The sequence below is a fragment of the Zosterops lateralis genome, assembly GCF_965231275.1.
Source record: "Zosterops lateralis genome assembly, chromosome: 5".
Lineage (NCBI taxonomy): Eukaryota > Metazoa > Chordata > Aves > Passeriformes > Zosteropidae > Zosterops > Zosterops lateralis.
The window spans coordinates 55,651,587-55,670,839 of record NC_139766.1 but is presented as its reverse complement, the minus strand read 5'-3'; the positions used below and the strand labels follow the sequence as shown (position 1 = coordinate 55,670,839).

General features: G+C 40.9%; 1 protein-coding gene across 15 annotated transcripts in view; it reads left to right on the top strand.

Moving 5' to 3' along the window:
• Window positions 1–19,253, top strand: part of ADGRL3 (adhesion G protein-coupled receptor L3) — a 491,337-nt gene that overhangs the window by 304,829 nt on the left and 167,255 nt on the right. For 14 of the 15 annotated variants that reach the window (XM_083862079.1, XM_083862078.1, XM_083862074.1 and 11 more), the window contains one exon: window positions 13,299–14,099. In XM_083862079.1, the coding sequence (XP_083718205.1) occupies window positions 13,299–14,099 (801 nt within the window). Of the gene's footprint in view, window positions 1–11,494; window positions 11,510–13,298; window positions 14,100–19,253 lie in introns of all 15 variants that reach the window. The other variant, XM_083862080.1, reaches the window with a different exon arrangement.

The window sequence follows — 19,253 nt, the reverse complement described above, 5'->3', positions numbered from 1 at the left end:
GACAAGACCAACACTGTAGCCTTGCCCACAAGGTTCCCCATGGCTTGAAAACACACGCAGCACCAGAGCTGTCCCATCCATCTTTTTTCCTTTCTCTGCTTGAGTGTGGCACCAGAAGAGACAGCACCAGCTGCCAAGAACCGCCAGCAACTCCCTCTTCAGCTTTCAGAGGAGGGCAGTCTCTCAGACAAAGTGACATGTACACCTCTGTCCTGTCTCTGTGTCTTGGGTCTCACACACAGTCTGCTATTATCACAAACATTGGTGTTGAACCAAGACATGGGCCACGATTTTTGTGAAACTGCTGTTTGAAAACCTGCTTCTTTAAATCAGATCCCTTTTTAAAAAATAGGTTGGTCTTCTTCTAATTTAGACTAATGTCTGTGGAGCTAAAGATGAGGTCTTCTACCTCAGTCAACCCAGGTAGAGCTGTCATGGGGACTTTCTTCTTATTTCTTTATTTCGTGCATTAGCTCAAAGAGAACATAGTAATGCACTGAAAGTTATTTAAATTTTTATAGAAGTATGCATTTGTGAAAGATTCCACACGATCTTCTGGCAATGGGGAAGGCTACCCAGAGTTCCTCACCAAAGGCACTGCTCTTGCCCTCAGATTGTGGGGGAGATGCACAACATCCCAGCCTGCACAACATCCTGCACAAGCCTGCTGAGGCCAAACAGTTGGTTAAACCTTTGTTGGGTTGTGCCTGAGTACAATCTGAATTTGTGATGTGCTGTCACTGCCAGGAACATGGGTTGTTATCATGCTGGTGTCCTCTGTCTGGGGAGTGAACATGGAAAAAGCAGACCAGGTTAGCAATGACCTGTCTGTGGTGGCTGATGGGGATGGATGTTGAGAGATGCTCTCTAGGTTGTATTTCCATACTGGTCTTAATGGTGATGCTCCTTAGCCCCTTTTCACCAGCCTTTCTTATTGTATGTCTGCATGGTTCAACTCCTCTCAAAAGCCCTTCCCCTCTCACTCCCAAAGTTATTTAGGAATTTGGTGGGAAGCTGAATCTCCTCTCCTGGGAGATGCTGTAAGCTGTGCTTGTGCTTTTTGTGGGTTCAGGCCATGACACAGTCCTATCAGATCTGTTAGATGAGTCCTCTTGAATGCAGAAGAGAACAGGATGCAGTGAAAGGAAAAGGCCAAGTCCTCTGTTCACCATATCAGCGTGGCCCCATTGATGCCCCTCTGGGAACTTCTGGCAATGTGATAATTTGATTTTTGAGGTATTGCGTCATCTAAATTATCCAAAAGAGATTTCAAGAGAGAAAGGGCATTTTTATGTGAAGCAGGCATAGCCTTGGCATCTGGCTCTGTCCCCTAGATTACTTAAGGGTCCCTTTTAACACTGTTTCCTATTTTTCAGATTACTAAAAGCTGGACTGAAAACTGAACCTCACCCTTAATTCTTTTTCCATTTTGAATCTAGCAAGATAAGTTAGTGTTGTTTTACATAAAAACTAAGCCATAGCAAAGTAGACAGATTTATTGAATTATCTCATACCAACATGAGTGTGTTTCATTGTCACTTCTTCTTTTTTTTTCATTTAGAAAGATTTTTAAACTTTTTTAATTTAATCTACTGATGCCATTGGGGAATAGCTGCATTGGCTATGAAATAGAGAGGGCACCACACACTGACCGCTCCAATAATCTGCACAGTAAATAATGTGCAAGAGCCTCAAGGATCCTAATTTTTGAATATATAATACATTAGAAGTTAAGCTGTTGCAAAATCACACAAAAGACTTCCCTCAGCCTTCATAAATTCTTATGCTTTAAATGAGAAATAAAGTAGTCTCTATTTTTGTGAAATGGTAGGTCTTAGCAGTGCCTAATATTCAGTTCATTGCAAATAGTACAAAATTTCTACATAGTCACTGCATATATTTTATTGCTGTAATTTGTGGTTCTCCCAAGCAGAATAATATTTTTACTTCACTGAATATACCTGTGCAAGTTAAAGGTCTCAGATGTATTCCTTTAAAGTGACAGTTCATTCCTGCTTTATATCAGTACTTTATTCATTAAAAATAAGCATAAAACACAATGTCATCCTTCTTAGCTCTGTATTCAAGCAGTGGGGAGCCAAATCCTGAAACGCATAAAGGGTTCTCTATTCACACTTGGGCTCAGGGCACGCATTAGCTGCAAGGTACTCCCTTAATGGGTTTACCTGGGTGCTTGGTTAAGTAAATACCCCCCCAGCCCAGCCTGTCCGGTCCGCCGGTGCGGCAGCCCCAGCTGGTGGCGGGCTGGCTTGTCGCAGCTGTCCCCAGAGCTCTGCAGGGACTCCCGGCATCGTTTGTGCTCCTCGGTCAGGCAGGGATTATTGAGGGCTTGGTGCGGCAGGGAGATGAGGGAAGCAGGCAGGGAGGAGGAGGATGCTTGTGCACTGCACAGAGGGGTGTTGAGGGGGGACACCCTGACATTCAGCGTTACATTCTGCTCCGCAGCTCTCGAGGAGGTGGCCGTGCCTGAACGCCTTACACTGCAAAGGCGTGCACACAATCCTTCCCATCCCCCAGCACATCTGGAGCGTGAGCTGGGGAAAAGGCGTGGGAGCCTTTTCACAATTCATCAGTGCATGATCTCCTCTGAAACATCTGCCTCTCAGCTGAGGTTTGGTTGACTCTGAGTACTGAGGGCTGAAGCAAAAGAGAAGATGAAGTGAAGGTTCCCAAGCAGTTTTCTGCAATACTTGCTTTAGCAATCTGTAGCTGGGATGTGTCAGAATCATTTCTTCTGGAGTGTTTTAGGAATGTGCCTCGGAGTGTGAGCTGTGCCAGTATCTTTGCATTGCACATGCGAGCGTATGTGTGTGTGACACACGCTTGGGTTAATTATTTAAATCCTGAAATGTTGGAAGCCACTCCTCTGCATATGTGCACATATGTGCGCACACACACACATACAGAACACTTGTGTTAATTACTTTAGCCTAAAAATGCTGCAAGGCACGCCTTGGTTCCTTTTTTCATCTTCTCTTTTTAAATAGCAGATGTTGTTAAAATTTACACCAGATTGTAAAATCTGTTCCAAAGGACCAGTCTGAAGTCTTAACATCTCCTTTCCGCTGCTCTTCACTTGCTCTCCAAAGTGGTTGCAGTAAAATCTCACCTCTCCAGTTACTTTGTAGGTGTTTTGCCAACTCATAGAGGGGAAAACAAACGTGTCACTTTGTTTGTCTTCATGGAAATCCTTTTCTGATTTTGATGGGCATTTTACTACAGCATCCAGGTGGAGACACTTAAGAATAAGTACTATTGACAGAGGCAATTGATACAAAATCTTTCCTGACCGTTCTCTCAATAGCTAAAAAGAAGCGGTGTTTTACCTACTAAAGCGTTATTAAAGGAAACTCAGCCATAGCAGCTGCTGTCAGCAATATGCCTTGCAATCAAACGAGAAATATGGTAGATACTCCAAGACATGAGAGAACTGCCAAGGCTTATTGCAGAGCAAAGAGCTTTTCAATAAATGTTTTCTCTGAAGAGCATCAGATTTCACTCACTTCTCACAGCTCAGACATGCCTTGGCAATCATGATTAGCCTCATTTGGGCCTGTGGAATCTATTATTTTATAGCTAGTCTCATAGCTGGCAGGATGACAAACAGTTTATTCCTCTTTGGAGAGAGATTGGACGGAAAGACACGGAGCTTTAATTCAGTGCTCCCCCACCTAAGATATTTTTCCTTTCCCACCTATTGCTTAAGGCAAGACATCTAATGTTTGCCTCAATCTCTCTGTCAGGCTTTTGACATCCCCTATTTAGCTCTTTCCTGGCTGAGGACAAATCTTTAAGAGACTTCAGGATTTCTATCATTTTAAAGTCAGGTAAGGAGGCAAGAAATATATTTTTAAAAGCCCCCGTACAAATAATAATTATTCTTAGTTAGCTACATTTGTCTAGAAATGCCATGTGATATTCCTGTGTGTTTGAAATCTCAAAAGGAGGAACAAGTGGGGTGGTTATCCAGGTCTATTTGCCTGACCCGGTTACAATGGCTGAATGGCCAAAGGGAGTAAGACCTAGACTCAAATTTGATTACAAGAGCTTTCTGGGGTTAGATTTTACCAGACAAGGTTATTTGTTTTGCAAACAGCTGTTTTGTTGTGGGTATTTAACCATTCTGTCAGTTTGTCTCTCCATACCCTGTCTCTGAGCACTCCTAGCCTGAGCTGGCACCACTGGGAATTAAAAGTACATTCCTGCCCTCAAAAACCACACTTAGCAGCCCTGGAGCATCAAGCACTGCTGCTAGCACCTCTTCGTCCATCTCTATGTGCATAGAAGCCTTTCCTGATGGAGGGGAGCAGCATCTTGGTACTCAGTTTGCCTCCAGACCCTTTTCAGAAGGGCACTGTTACATAAAATAAATGTGCTGGGGAAAAGCTCAGCTTTTTTTTTTTTTTTTTTTTTTTTTTTTTTTTTTTTTTTTTTTTTTTTTTTTTCCCTTGTTTAGGCTTGAAGCTGTAAGTAATGCACAGTAATGCCTCTTTCCCATTTTATAAAGAAGCTTACAGCCTGGATGAAGTTGAATTCATGTCTCTGTTGGGGAGACTGGATCTCCACATCTCGTTTGTCCTTCACTGCACGTCTGTGTTGCAAAAGGCTGATGGGTGCTCAGCATCAGGCTCTTCATTGGCAGCAGGAGCCAGCCACAGAACAAGTGCTGCAGAGGGTCAGCCCTGCAAGAGCTTACCTCCCTTTCTGGAGCTGTGCTTTTGCTTCTTTTACAATTTATTTATTTATTTATTTATATATATATTTTTTTTTGTTTGTTTGTTTGTTTGTTTTGTTTTGTTTTGTTTTGTTTTGTTTTGTTTTGTTTTTCTAATGGGAAAATGATGTCCAGGTGGCTGATTCTGCTGTAATTTAATGGCAGCTCGCTCATCTGCTGTTGTGCTGGAAACAATATGAGGCCAACTGCCAGGGAAAGTTTGGCTGAATGACCTGTAGCCTTAATTGAATTTTGCACAGTTCTTGTACACTCCTTTTTTTGTCTTCCCCTCTCGTGCTCACTCATTTTGCTGCTTCTTTTTTAATTGGCAAATTTAAAAGGAAAATTCTATGCACAACAAGTTGAGAACAACTTTTCTATTTGTGAGGGTGGTGAGTGGTGGCCAGTGCTCTGACAAACAGTTTGACTAGCATAAACAACTTTTTTTGTTTCCCATATTCAGGGATGAATTTATTTTTCAGGTCACTTTATCTTTGAAATGGTGCTCTAAACATAAAATCTCATTTACAAAAGAGATTTATACACATTAAAAAATCAGATATTCCTTCTGAAGATGAATTTTGAATATAACAATTCCTGCTGCTTTTTTTCTTTCCAGTGCAGTATATTTCAGGACTCATTATATCTTAAGTGAATTATCTTTACTTGAGAAAAAAATATTTATCTCTTGGAATAATACATTTAGAAGTGCAGCACAATCACATTCAGTATCTGCTGAAGCTGATTAAGTGTCTGCTTCTTCAGAGAAGCCAGTCACTGTGACTGCCACCTGGAATAATAATGAGAGGAGAGAGGCAAAGAAAGAATAGAAATTATTCACAGAATATTGGGAAATCCAAATGTTTGCAAAATCGTTGAGAACCAGCTCGTTGTTTGCTCCTCTTGCAGGGCCAGGTGCACAGCAGGGATCTGTTTAATCCCAAAACTCAGAATCCCTGAGTTTCATTTGCTTTCTGCAGGAGAGATTTTTGATTTTCTCTTTACAAAATATTTAAAGGCATATTTTTTTTGTGTGTGTGCTTTGGTACCTAAAATTAGGAAATGAGGTAATAACATTTAAGCTCATAGAAAATTTGCCTCAAGGGGACAGTGCCATGGAAAAGCATTTGTTATTACTTGGGGTTTGTGGGAGAGTCCATGTGAGTGCTTGGGCCTCTGATGCCTGTCATCCATTATATGAATACCTTAACAAAATGATGGCTTTCTCCCAAAATAGCCTGAAGTTTGATCTATAATACACAAGGCAATTTTGTAGGAAGCCATAACTTTTTTCATCTCACAGAAACCTCTAGTGGACAAGATTTAATGTATATTAGTGGTTTCCTGGGTCCTGATGACTTTTAAGTTACACTGACAGGTGTTTTAACATTAGTAATCCTTAGTTTTATTTTAGTGAACATCTATTAAATTTAGTTATTATGTATTAAAAAGCAGACTGAAAGCACTGACATTTTAAGGAAGCCCAAATTAATGGTTTGAAAGGTTTCACAAATTTATCAGATGAATGGAAATCTAAGGAAGAAAAAAAATCCACTTACGAGAAACGACAGCTTTGATTTCTGCAGATCTATAGATACCATATTTAAGGATCTAATTTAGGTTGTGGTTCATGAAAGCTTAGATTATTGACATTTCCAGTCTCTGTAGTTCACAGCAGAATTAATTAGAAGGTGATAATTTTGGGAATGTTTTACGTGAAGCCATTGTAGCGCAAAGTACTTTTAAAGCACCTTTGTTTATTGGTGCTTGGATATTATATGAAAAATGTAGTTTGGAATTTAAGCAAGGAAGATGATTCCTCCCTTTTATTAAATAAAGGATTAACTCTTCATTTGCTGTAAAAGGCAGCCATGGGTCCTGTGCAATAAATCCAGACAATTTTTTCCCAGCATTATAGGAGAGTCTAATGAGCATACATAGTTACAGCCAGACAGCAGGAAGCACTCTGTTTACTGAAGCCTTAAAATAATGTTATAAACTAACTCCTACCACTGTAATAGTTAAACCTAAATAAACTTCAAAGTTTAGCTTGCAGAATGATTTTTGTCTGGTGGAGAGCTCCATCGGGGAGGCTCGAGGTTGAATGTTCTTTCATAACAGAAATTGTCAGCCACAAGAAAGATAATTCATGGTGATATACTTGATAAGAATAATTTCTTCATTCTTCTGGCTGGAGAATGAAAGTCTGAATGCTTTACATTCAAGTGTCAGGTTGTTCTCAGACTGCAAATTCCAGTAATGTTAATGGGGTCTGTTCTCCATTTAAATGTGTTCTAGAAAACCCGTCATGTTGAGGAAAAAAAACAAAAATCAAAGTAAAGGAAGACTTGGCGGCAAAAAATGGAAAAATAGCAATGGTAGTATGTATTTGTAAAGTAGTCTTAGAAAACCTAATTCTTCCATTCTTTGTGTTTGCTCCTGAGCCAAGACTCAAGAGGTTTTCTCCTGTTGCAAGTTCAAATTTTTCACATTAAGAGTTCAGAAAATTAGTGTTTCATTGGCACTGACAGGACTGGAGTTTAGTTGTGACTTGGGGACAGCGTGATGTGGAGGTTGGGGACAAGGGCTGATCACTGTGTCTTCTGTTGAGAGGATAGTTGCAGTGGAGGGAGTGAACCCACAGACCATTGTATTGCGGTTTGGTTTCCTTTGCCTAGAGGCAAAATATCATCTGGCCTTCTGCTGGCTACAGCTTGCTGCAGTGGATATGGGTGTGTTCCCATTATCCAGGCATTTGGGGTCTGGTGACTGCCCACCTGCACTGAAATGGGACCCCAGGCTTTCCTAGAAGAAGTGGGTGGATGAGAGAAATGGTGCCATGTACTTTGTTTTGTGTCTGTGCTGCACAAAGTGAGCACTGAACTTGGCTGTGTGGTCTCTTTTGTCACTTTAATTTTGTGTGGAGAGAAGAAAAAGAAGCAGAGATGGGTACTTCTGCAGCATGTTGAACTTCAGGTTGCCAGAACATGTCATATAAATGCCGAGCTAGCTCTCTTAGCTTTTCTTCTGGTGAACCATATATGGAGGTTGAGTGGGTTTTAAATGCAAATTAATTTTTTTTTAAGTATTTTCATATTTTAATGAGACTTTGAGCAACCTGGCATAGTGGAATGTGTCCCTACCCGTTGCTGGGTGGTTAGAACTGGATGATCTTCCAACCAAAACCATTTGGTGATTCTGTGATTTTCATTCCCTGAGTTTAGGTATTTTTATTTCAGATCTGCTGCTGCTCTGAATTTTGAACGTGTCTCTTGTTTTATTTTATTTTTTTTTTTTTTACTGTGACTCCAGGACTCAACCATGCCTTCAAAAAAGAAGAGCCCCTTCACCTGTGAGCAGGCTCTACATGGGCATGCCTTGGGGTGCCTTGGTAGATTGGCAGCTTCTCAAACATGTCCCTGTTCAACCTAGGAACCACAGATGGGGCTGTGTGTTAGGGAGAAACACATAAATTGCTTTTCAGCTTCACCTGCCTACACGGGTGGTCAAGTTGGTTGTGGGTAAAGGATGAAGCAGCCATGTCTGGCATGAAAAATGGCTGCAGTTTGTGCTACCAAGGTCAGCCTCAAAAACCTGGGGTTTTTAGTCCTTCTGTATCATCATTAACTACGTGTTTAGCGCTGAGTGTGTTAATTATTAGTCTAATAAATCAATCAGATCTGTGAAGGACAGGAGCAGGGAGTGGATGCCACTTATTCCACTATTAAACATCTGCCCTGAAAAAAATAGTGAAACAAACAACTAGCAAAGTACAGGATGCAAATCTTTGCACTACTTTTGCAATTGCCTTTTAACATTTCCCTAGTCACTTTTTCCCCCCCTCAGGAGTTTTATGCTGCTGTTGTGTGGGTTTGAAGCAGTGCCAGGGAGACAGCTCTCTATATGGCTCTGCCACTGTGTGCCTGTGCCTTAAATAGTTGAGTGCAATTCAATGTGGCAGTAAGAAAATGAGCAGTTAATGTTGTTCAAGTGTTAATTGTACCAGAGTGTGTTTTCAGAGCCTCGACACAGCAATACTAAGAACATTTAATTAATGCTTTTGTGCAATTTCTCTGAACGGGTGGCAGGAGTCTGTTTGGGGACAGGCTGTAGTGGCTCATGATTGCACTCTGTCCTCAGTTTTCCTTCCATCTGAAGAATCATGAGAAAGTCAGTGTGTGTGGAAAGTCTTGTTGGTAAGTCCCCTCAGACATAACAAGTGGTCCTTGATTTCTTTTTGGCCTCAGGTACTGTTGAAGTCAATGGCACTGGCAACCACTGTAGGGCATCAAGGTGAAATACCCTTGTTCTCCTCTCATGCAATGACAGCAGGAATGGAAGACCTCGCTATAAGAGTAAAAGCTGTGTATGCCTGGGTTTTTTTCCTCTAGATCTGTGTAGGAAAGTAAGGTCCACCCTGTGCTGTCATCAGTTCTTAAACTCTGTAGACTGGCACAGGCATTACAGAGATGTAAAATTGTCTGTAACTGAGCAAAATTTAAAAAATTGTACCAGTACTTTATGAAGACAGTCTTGCAGTGGTATGTTATGTGACTGAAGGGGCAATCAGACTCTAATTAGACCCTTTCTTTTCATATTGTTCAATGAGCTAAATCCTCCAAGCTTTTCATGGAACCTGTCTGAAGAATATGGCACCCCAATATAAGCTGAGTAATTATTGAAATTCAAAAGCATTAAGTCTTAAATTAGCAGAGGGAAAATATGTATTACAATGGAAGCACCATTCAGAAGGTCACCAAAACACATCCATGTTTGGAATTATAAGAGAGCTGGATATGGCACTGAGTTTTAATAACACATATGAGCTATTCAGGGTGAGGGTAATCAACGCTTCAGGTCACTCAGATCAGCTGGTGATATGAATATACAAATACATTATCTCCTCTAGAAGCTTTCCTCTCCCTGCTTTACAATATCACACTGTTGTTTGAACGCATTACAAAAGCTTTTGTGCATTTGGAAATGTAAATTACTGCCTTCTATGCTGCCAGAGGTACTGTATACTATCATCCAGGGGAATCAGTGTGAAGCCATACATTTGGGGATCTGTCATGTTGCCTTCTTGCTTTTGCCAGGGACATTTAGTGCTTTTCTGAATACCTTACTTAACTATGACCAGCCACAGCCCAGGATGGGGAGAACAAGTGGTGTGTGGGTTTCTCCAATTGCTGAGTCTGGAGCTTTTTAATCTTGCTGGCTCCTTCCCTTGCAAAACCAGATTGCACTCAAATGCATTGTCTCAGGTCCCTAGAGCCCTGACAGCCACATGTTGAAAACATTTGCTTTTAACCTTAACCTGTTATGAGGTAGAAAGGCGCCTGAATCAAAGCCCAGGTAAAAAAGGCTATTGGAGTTTGGAAACACTCGTTCTGGGAGCTGCAGTTGGCTCCAGCTGTATGCCTCTCTGGACAGGGACGTGTAGATCCACATGTCTAGCCAGAGCATTTGCAGCCCTACCCTGAAATTGTTCTTCCTCTGAGCCTTCAGTTTCCCAAAAAAACAAGACTTTTGAATGCAAGGAGTTCTGCAATGCCATCGCCAGAGGACACTTGGCAAGTGTCTTGGTCTAGAAGGGGCTGGAGGGAACTCTGGGCAACAGAACCAAAGCATGCGTGCACACCTTCGCATTCCTGTCTCGCTTCTCCAGACAGAGAGATCTCAGCTGTCAAAGCCATCCTGGTTTGCTGGCATGTTCTTGCTTCTCCCTCTGATATTTCATGGGGCCTGTCTTCTCTTACACCTTCAGGGAAGAGGCCCCATGGAACCAGCAAACTGCAGGGCTGGGGGTGCAGAGGCTGTTGGGTCCCCACTATCCTGGAAGAAGTCAGGGCCTTTGCCACAACTGGAGGAGGCTTCTGGAGGAAGGATAGGACCCCCAAACTTTCTTGCAGGAAGGTTGTTAGATATAGAAACTAGTAATGAGTACTTAGGAATTAATAAGTGCACTTCATTTATATATTCCGTTTGAAAGGGGCTTTGTCCAAAGGGATGCAGTCTCTTCAGCAGCATTATGATGCACTGTGAATAATTCACATTAAAATATCCGGCAAGTTCTGGGGTTGGGCTTTTATAACAGTGCTTTACATATTTTTGTCTCGTTAACGCTGTGAATCTTTGGGATCTTATTTATAAGTGCTACCATGTTTCCAGTGCTTTCTTCCAACTCTTACTAAAGTGTGTTTCTCCAAGACAAAGGAAAGGACTCCGCGAACATCCATGGACACGCTTCATTTGACTCTCCTAAGTTTTCTTTTCACATCATAAGTTAATATTCTCCTGTTTTAGGTAGGGGTCTCTGTTTTACAGGATTTTGGCAAATATATGAAGAAGTATATTATAAAAAGTTTCTCCCTGGAATTTTTATTCTATACATAAAGCTGTATCAGTCATATTTCACTTTATGGGTATTTCATTTTGCTCTATGAAACTAGTCCAAGGTTGCTGCTGACAAGGTAGAGTCCAGGGGACTCATTACATCCCAAGTGTTGGGCTTTTTTTTTCCTTCTGCCAGATTTTTCTAAAGTTAAAATTTATCTGTATTTTGTTCAGCTTGTCTGCATATTATCCAGTGTATATGTCAGAGGAAAAGTTTATATATATATAAATGTTCACATACCAAAGTAAATTAATAAATCTTCCTTTTCTTATGAAAGAGGTAAAGAAAAGTACCTGGCCAATACAGTACCATTAATCTATTCTCTTTTCTCCTTTCTCTCTTTACCTCTCTCTCTACAATAGAAGTGGAACAAAAAGGTAATTAAATACCTTTCAAATTATATATATATTACTTATGTATAGGCTAAGTTATTTAACAGTTTAACGTTTTAGTTGAAATACTTTGTCATTAATTCTCACTACCTTTTTGTTAAAGTTTATTTAGTATCTCTGCTGCTCAACTTCACCAGATAACTCATATTTGCTGAAAAGTTTTTTACCAGTGCCACCTTTTTTTTTTTTTTTTCATTAAATTTGTATTTGAAGACTTAGATAACTCATTTTCCTGCCCCAAAGAATTTGGAAGGTGTGCATACTTATGTATGTGCATAAGTATGTCTTATTATGGCATAAAAGCCTCTTGGAAAAGGCACCCCTTTTTCAGCAACTCTGCGTGGTTACTTAGACTCCAGTGGATCTATATAATTTTGTATTGGTTATTAAATCTGATTTTCCTCCCCTCTTGCTCTCCAGACAACATTACCAATTTCTACTTTTACAAAAATTAACCAATTATGCTCCGAGCAGGAAGTGTGAATGTGGGATCCCATCTTGCCAGCCCCGTGCTGCCAGAAGCGCGCGGTGGGATACTTCTTCATGCCTCCCTGCCGCCCATCCCATCGTCACGGTCACTGTGCCTCTCGTGGATCGTGGAGATCAGCCTTCCAAATAACCAGCCAATATTCTGCCCCCCAAAGCATGCGCAGCACCTCCAGGCCAGGAGGATGCTGATGGGGATGGCGAGGGCCAGATTTGCTCTGCAGCATCCCTACTCTTGCCTCCCCATCCATCCATCCATCCATCCAGCTGGCCCCTCAGTGGTGGTGTTTCCGTGGGGCCGAGGTCAGCCAGGCAGCGGCTGAGCCTCTTCCCAGGTTTTGGGTGTGCCCTGGCCCCTGTCAGCCCTCCCCGAAGTCTGAGCAGCAAAGCATCCCAGTTAGTCAAACTGCTTCTCTGTGCTCCTCTCATGTAACAATAGAAGGTATATGTTTTTAAGTTTGAATTACTACTATATTTAACAGGACATTTTTTAACTGATTAAAATCTAGACATTGGGTTCCTCTCCAGCAAACTTTATTCTTTTCCTTCCTTCTTTCCTTTCTTCCTTTCTTCCTTGTCTTTTCCTTTCAGCATCCATATGTCATTCGTTTTTAATTGTGTGGACTGCATGTTTCATGTGTCCTGTAGCAGCTTGGAAAGTCTCATTTCTAGTTATACTCCAGATGGGTGTTCCCCCCCTCACTCCCTTTGCTTTAAACGCTCTTCTGAGTTGCTAAGGGATTCGCCTCTGCATTGCTATTGGTATCCTTTAAATATTTAATATCGCTTGGGCTGTAAGGATGGGAATTTCTTTCTCTTATTTCCATTTCTAGGCCACTCTTCTGTGGGCTGTTCAAATAAATATGTGGATCAATTCCCTCGGAGTTTAGCCCTTCACCTAGTAGGTACAGATTCACTGCAGAATATAATTTGGAAATACAAACCCAGAAATCCTTTGGGGGCACATATTCATTTCAGAGTTTACAAAACCGAGTGGTCCAAGTAAGTATACCTGTACAAGTAGATTTGAAAAGCAATAAGAAAACAAGCCACAGCTGATAGAAAAAGCGGGTGGGGGGGAAAAATTCAGTTTGGTGGAGCAGATTTTATTCCAGAGATATGGTGGGCTGGAAGAATAGTCTCCAGCTACAAGGCATTGCTCTTGGGTTTCCTCTCATCTCAAGGGTCCTCTGTTCTGGGACTAGAAGCTGTTGAGATGCTTGGGCCAGCCACCCCTGAACTGCCATTAACTTCTGTTTTTCTTTTAAATTCTTTTCCCCTGTGACAGTTTTTCTTTGCCCTGGACTGCTGAAAGGAGTTTACCAGAGCGAACACTTATTTGAGTCTGACCACCAGTCGGGCGCCTGGTGCAAGGACCCTCTGCAGGCCTCTGACAAGATCTACTACATGCCCTGGACGCCGTACCGGACAGACACGCTGACGGAATACTCCTCCAAGGACGACTTCATCGCCGGGAGGCCGACCACCACCTACAAACTCCCGCACCGGGTGGACGGCACGGGGTTCGTGGTGTACGACGGGGCTCTGTTCTTCAACAAGGAGCGGACCAGGAACATTGTCAAGTTTGACTTGCGGACGAGGATAAAGAGCGGGGAGGCAATCATCGCCAATGCCAACTACCACGACACCTCTCCCTACCGCTGGGGAGGCAAGTCTGACATAGACCTGGCCGTGGATGAGAACGGGCTCTGGGTAATCTATGCAACAGAACAAAACAATGGCAAAATAGTCATTAGCCAGTTGAACCCTTACACATTAAGGATTGAAGGGACGTGGGATACTGCCTATGATAAGAGGTCAGCTTCTAATGCCTTCATGATCTGTGGGATTTTATATGTGGTGAAGTCTGTGTACGAAGATGATGACAATGAAGCCACAGGGAATAAAATAGACTACATATATAACACTGACCAAAGCAAGGATAGCATGGTGGATGTGCCCTTTCCAAACTCCTACCAGTACATTGCTGCTGTGGATTATAATCCCCGGGACAACCTCCTGTATGTATGGAACAACTATCACGTTGTAAAATACTCCTTGGATTTTGGCCCACTGGACAGCAGAGCAGGTAAGGGGTTTATTACCAAACCAAAAATATTTCTATTTTTGTTTTATTTTTTTGTTTTAATTTTTTGGTTTTTTGTGTAAAATTGAAGACACTCCTGTCTTACTGATCTGAGTTTCTGCAAATAAAGCCCCGCACAGAGCTATAATGGTTATTAAGATATTAATATGTGCAGAATTTTTTTTTTCTTGGTTGAAATGAAGTGAACAAAGGAGTATCTACACATAAGTAGCCTGAAACAGTTTCCAAATGCCCATGCTTTTATTCACAGGGGTAGTAGTCTTTTCTCCTGAATTGAATTTCTTTAGTATATCATCAGATCATTTTCCCTTCTGCAGGAATTTTGACAAAACAAAGTGTGGAGGATGTTGTTGTTGCAAACAGCTGGAGGAAAACTGCCTGCCAGTTTAAATTACTTTGTTTCATTAAGCTGGGGGAGTTTTGTCTTTTTAAATTGAATATGTGATCATGCACCCACAAGTGTGTGTCTGGAGTCAGGAGGAGAATCAACAAAATCCTTTAAATTCTTGCTTTATTTTCTGTAAAGTTTCTTTGTCATCATTTTGCAATTAAAAAGTTGCCACTTTACTAGTAACAAGACTTGGCCACCACTGTGGTCAAGCTTGTATGATGTTGCAAGAATTTCCAAACAGTATTTGCTCAGTCATTTTAAGTGGTTGTTACTGTAGTAATGTAGTCATAGTATCAGGTAGTTCTTGTGGTGGACTGTGTACTTTGAAAGGCTGAAAAAATAAAAAAAAAGGCAGGATTGTCGCAATCGGGACACGAATGATCGACACTCGTCGAAGTGAAGTGAAGTGAGAAAGAGGAAGCTTATTATGATTTGGGGTTTAAATAGGGTTTGGAATTGGATCAAGGATTGGGGGATGAGAGGAACACCCCTCTGTCCCCAATGGTCAACTCAGAAGTCCAACAATTTGTCATTCACCTTAGAAAGAGTGTTGTTTACAAAACATCAGTCTTTGTTTATCTTACAATTCATGAGTAAAGTCCAGTAGAAATGAAAACAATCAGAAGGCTGAAAAATCAGGGCGACACAGGGTTAATATAATTTGGACAGTAAAATATTCAACTCATAACATGGCATTTCCTGAAACATTTATTTTTGTAAGTAATAAACTTGAAAGTGGGTGAGTGGATTCAGGGCTTTAGATTGCAGAAGAGAAGTGAAAAGGTTTCTGTTGCTGAGATTTTCTTTTCCTGTGTGCAGCCTATTACCCATTAATGAAAATGGATCAAGAGAGGCTGAAAGAAATTGTGGGTATGAAAATCTGGAGAATACTGGAATAAAAGTAGTAAACTAGCAGTGAAATTGTGATTTTTTTACAAAAATGTAAGGAAGGGCAGAAGAAAATCTAGAAGAAGCAGATGAACAAGAACTGAGCAACTGCTAAGGAGTAGAGATATTTTCAATGATGTTGACCTCTGCAAGATCTCAGATGAGTAAAAAATGATGTAATACTTCTCATTCTCCTAACTTAATGATGAGCATGTACTTTCTGGGTGGTGGAGTGAAGCAGAGCAATTTGTGGGCTATTGGCTGTCTCTAAGGAGTGGAAATCAGTTGCATCCCTTCCATTTCACAGAGTTTCTCTCCTTTTTAGTGAATTATTTTCTGGTATTATAATGGACTCTTTGCTGGCACTTTACATGTGGCGACCATTGCCAGTAATAACATCTTTAATATAATATTAAAAAAAAAGAATAGCTTTAATCAGTATAAAACCTAAAAATTGGGGGAAAAATCCTATTGAAAAAGGAAATTGTTCTTCCTTCTTTTTGCAGTGCAAGATGGTGAAATGGGAGAATAGGTGAAAACCTTGCAGGAGGCTGGAAGTCTGTGAGGTGCAGGGATTTGAATTATCTTTGTGTCTCTCTATTTTGAAGCCCCTTTAGTTTCATTCTGGTTTGGATGAGAATTTATAATCCCCCAGCGCATCAGAAAGGAAGCTGAAGCAGTTTTTAGCTTTGAATGGTGAGCATGAGAGAGTTAACCTGGTGTCAGGGAATCTGGTGAGCCTTCTCTGACCTTATGTGCAAATTTTGTGCAAAGCTTTCAATATGGACAAAAGTCTGAATTTTACCTGTGGTTTTTCTTCTCTGAAAACTGTTGAGATTTCCTTTCTGGCAAAACTGCGTAAGGATCCTGTTACTGCACTATTTTACAAGTTGAGAGGACTTTTGAGAGGCCTGCTCTGACAGCAACTGAATTTTTTGATGAGAAAATTTGAATGGGCCAAGACATTTCAAAAAGAAGGAAAAAAAAACTTCACTAATGGAGTTTACTGCTTCATTACCCACATAGCCTGATTAGTGGGAACAATTTTTGATGAATCAGTGAAACAGAAGCACTGACTTTGAGTTGAACAGGTGGGCAAATAGTTGCTTGACATCAGGCTTTTTTGCATAGAGGAGCCAGGAGACCGGCTCTGCATGATGCTTTCTCTTCCAAGTTCAGTGCAACCCATTTTCGGGTTAGCACCAAATTTCATGCTGCATTGCTTTACATGTAACACTAAATATCTAGTTGGCTTAAACCCATCTCCTCCAGCAAAGGGCAGGAACAGAAGCTGATACAACCCTGGAAAAGCAGTGAAGAATTATTTTTTTTTTTTTTTTTTTTTTTTTTTTTTTTAAATACAGGTATGTGTTTCTCTTCTCATCAAAAATCATCAGTATTTCTCTGTATTAGAGCCATGTTCAATGCAGGCATTTTCCATGGTGTTACAATCTGAGCAGCAAAATTTGTAAACAGTATCAGCTTAATTAGAGAAGAAAAGAAGGATTGTAAAATTGATGGGTTGAACATATGGGTTGTTAAAAAACAATTAAGGGTGAAGTTTCAGAAGAGCTCTTAAAACTAAAAATTGATCATAACAAGAAAAGTGAAATATTTAACTACTTAAATAGCCAGTAACATATTTGAAATCACTTGCATCATACATTTTAGGGATATCTAAAATAAAATACAGGTTCTGGGGACTGCAGTTCACCTAGAATCAAGCATTTTCAGTCTTTTCCCAGACTGTCCAGAAATACTGGGAGTTGGCAGGAGTTGCTTAATTTATAGGAAAGGCAGTGCTTACATCCTCTTGCTGTTCACAATGTCTAAGCATTTTCTGTGATTTTTAAATTAAGGATCTGTACATGTAGGTTTGGAACATGCTTGAGATCTTTGCTGTTGCAGAGTATCTCTCACCTGCTCATTTAAATAAAATGGGCTTTTACTCCTTGGAGAGAGTGAATGTCAAATCCTGGAGTTTCTGTGCTCAGTTTCTGCAGCATTCGAAGTTACCAGGGAAAACAAAATATTTTGAAGTGCTAAAAGCTGAGTTTAGCTGATCTAGAAGCAATTCAAGGCTCTTGATGGAATTAAACTCAACTGTTCGTTTTTCTCAGAAATGAGAAAAGCTGCATTTTAAGGTTTTATCTCGCCTTATTTTTTTTTCTCCTTTTGTCTGGAGTTGTTTTTCATTTATTCCAAAAGTGGTTTTGAAAGCAAACACTCCTTAGTGCCTGCAAGTCCCAAGAAAGCTATCATTAATGTCTGCCCCCAAGAAGTGAACTTGAAGATACCAAAATCCTTTGAAGTATATTTTCTTTGAGCTGTTTGGCCTTAAAATGAGCTTTTTGGAGGATGCTGCTTCATAAATGCTCCTGAGTTTTTAGGTTATTTCTTTGTAGCTTGTATTGAGTTTTTGATTTTGAAGCATTAGTAAGGATAGCTCTGCATTTCTTCTGTTCTTCAAGAAGTTAAACCCAGAACAGTATGCAGCATTTTTTTTTCTTAATATGTCCTACTAGACATATGCAGAGAGGTAAACAGAAGGCTGTAGTGACAGGATGAAAATTTTCTGCAACCTAATCATTTGATATGCACCAGAGTTACCTGTTTTAATCATCACTCACTTATGATACGTTCTGTGCAAATAAACACAAGAAAATATCAACAAGGCTTCCTCTCCAAAAGGTGAAGTGCTCCCATCCTGCTTCCCGGCGCTGTGCTGCATACAAACACACGTCTCCTATTTCTGTGCCTCAGCACCTCCCTGGGCAGGCACAGCTCCTGCCAGGACACCAGCCAGGGGTTCCTGCGCAGAGACCACAAGTTCTATCTTTTAAATGTATGAGGTTCCCCAGTGCTGGCAGTTCTTGCCAGGACTTAGGATGTGCTGACTGAGCATTTGGGTGCTTAGGTGGGGACTGGAACCTGTCCCATAGTAGAGAAGTCCAGGGAAGAACTTGAGCCAAGTTAAGGATCATTTTGTGCATACTTTGGCCTTGGATGTCCCAGAAGCCTTTCCCAGTTACATGAGAAACACAGACCTCTTATTTTCGAGAAGGTGTTTTAAATTATGTCCAGGAGACCCAAGCATTACTATATGGGCTGTTCCATGGATGTGTGAAGTTAGTAAATAAATATGCCCAATATGTAGGGAAGATACTGATATGATATATAGCACTTCTAATACAGCCTGAATGTGCTTAAGTGGCTTCCACACATTCCATATTAACACTGTGGTCAGCCGTTCTGGTAATCAAATGTGATACAGAAATTACATGGATATCTGTGATATTTTAAGAACCTCAGAGAGTGCATGTCAAACTTTTATCTTCCATATTTTGTCAAGTATTGTGGGATGCTCTCTTGACATGTGATGGCAAGTATTTTATTCAGTCAGAACGTTTGGGTTGTTTTGTGTTTTTTCTTCCTGAAGCAGTTTCACAATGCAGATAAGGTGAACCGTCTGTCCTTATAATATGCTAATTAAGTGTGCTTGTGTCTTGGGTAAAAGATGTGGCAGTATGGTGATGAATAAGGACTTTAAACACATATGACACCTCGTTAAAATGCAATTTTCACATCATAAATCTGAGGCCTTTCCTTTGACAGCTGAGTAATGTGGGTAGTGGGCAGAGGAACTTGAACATTTCGAAGCTGACATGTGCTCATGTGTAGCTGGGAGCTGCTTCCTGCGCTGCTCGCCCCCAGCGCCCCACTTCCTTGCCCAGGGACACATCAGAAGGGCTACGGAATCTTAAATCCCACTTGTGCACAGGATGTGAGTTGCTATTGCTTCAAGAACCCGTTGTGATAAGCCACGTTTGCTATCTCTGAAGTTGAATCCAGGCTGT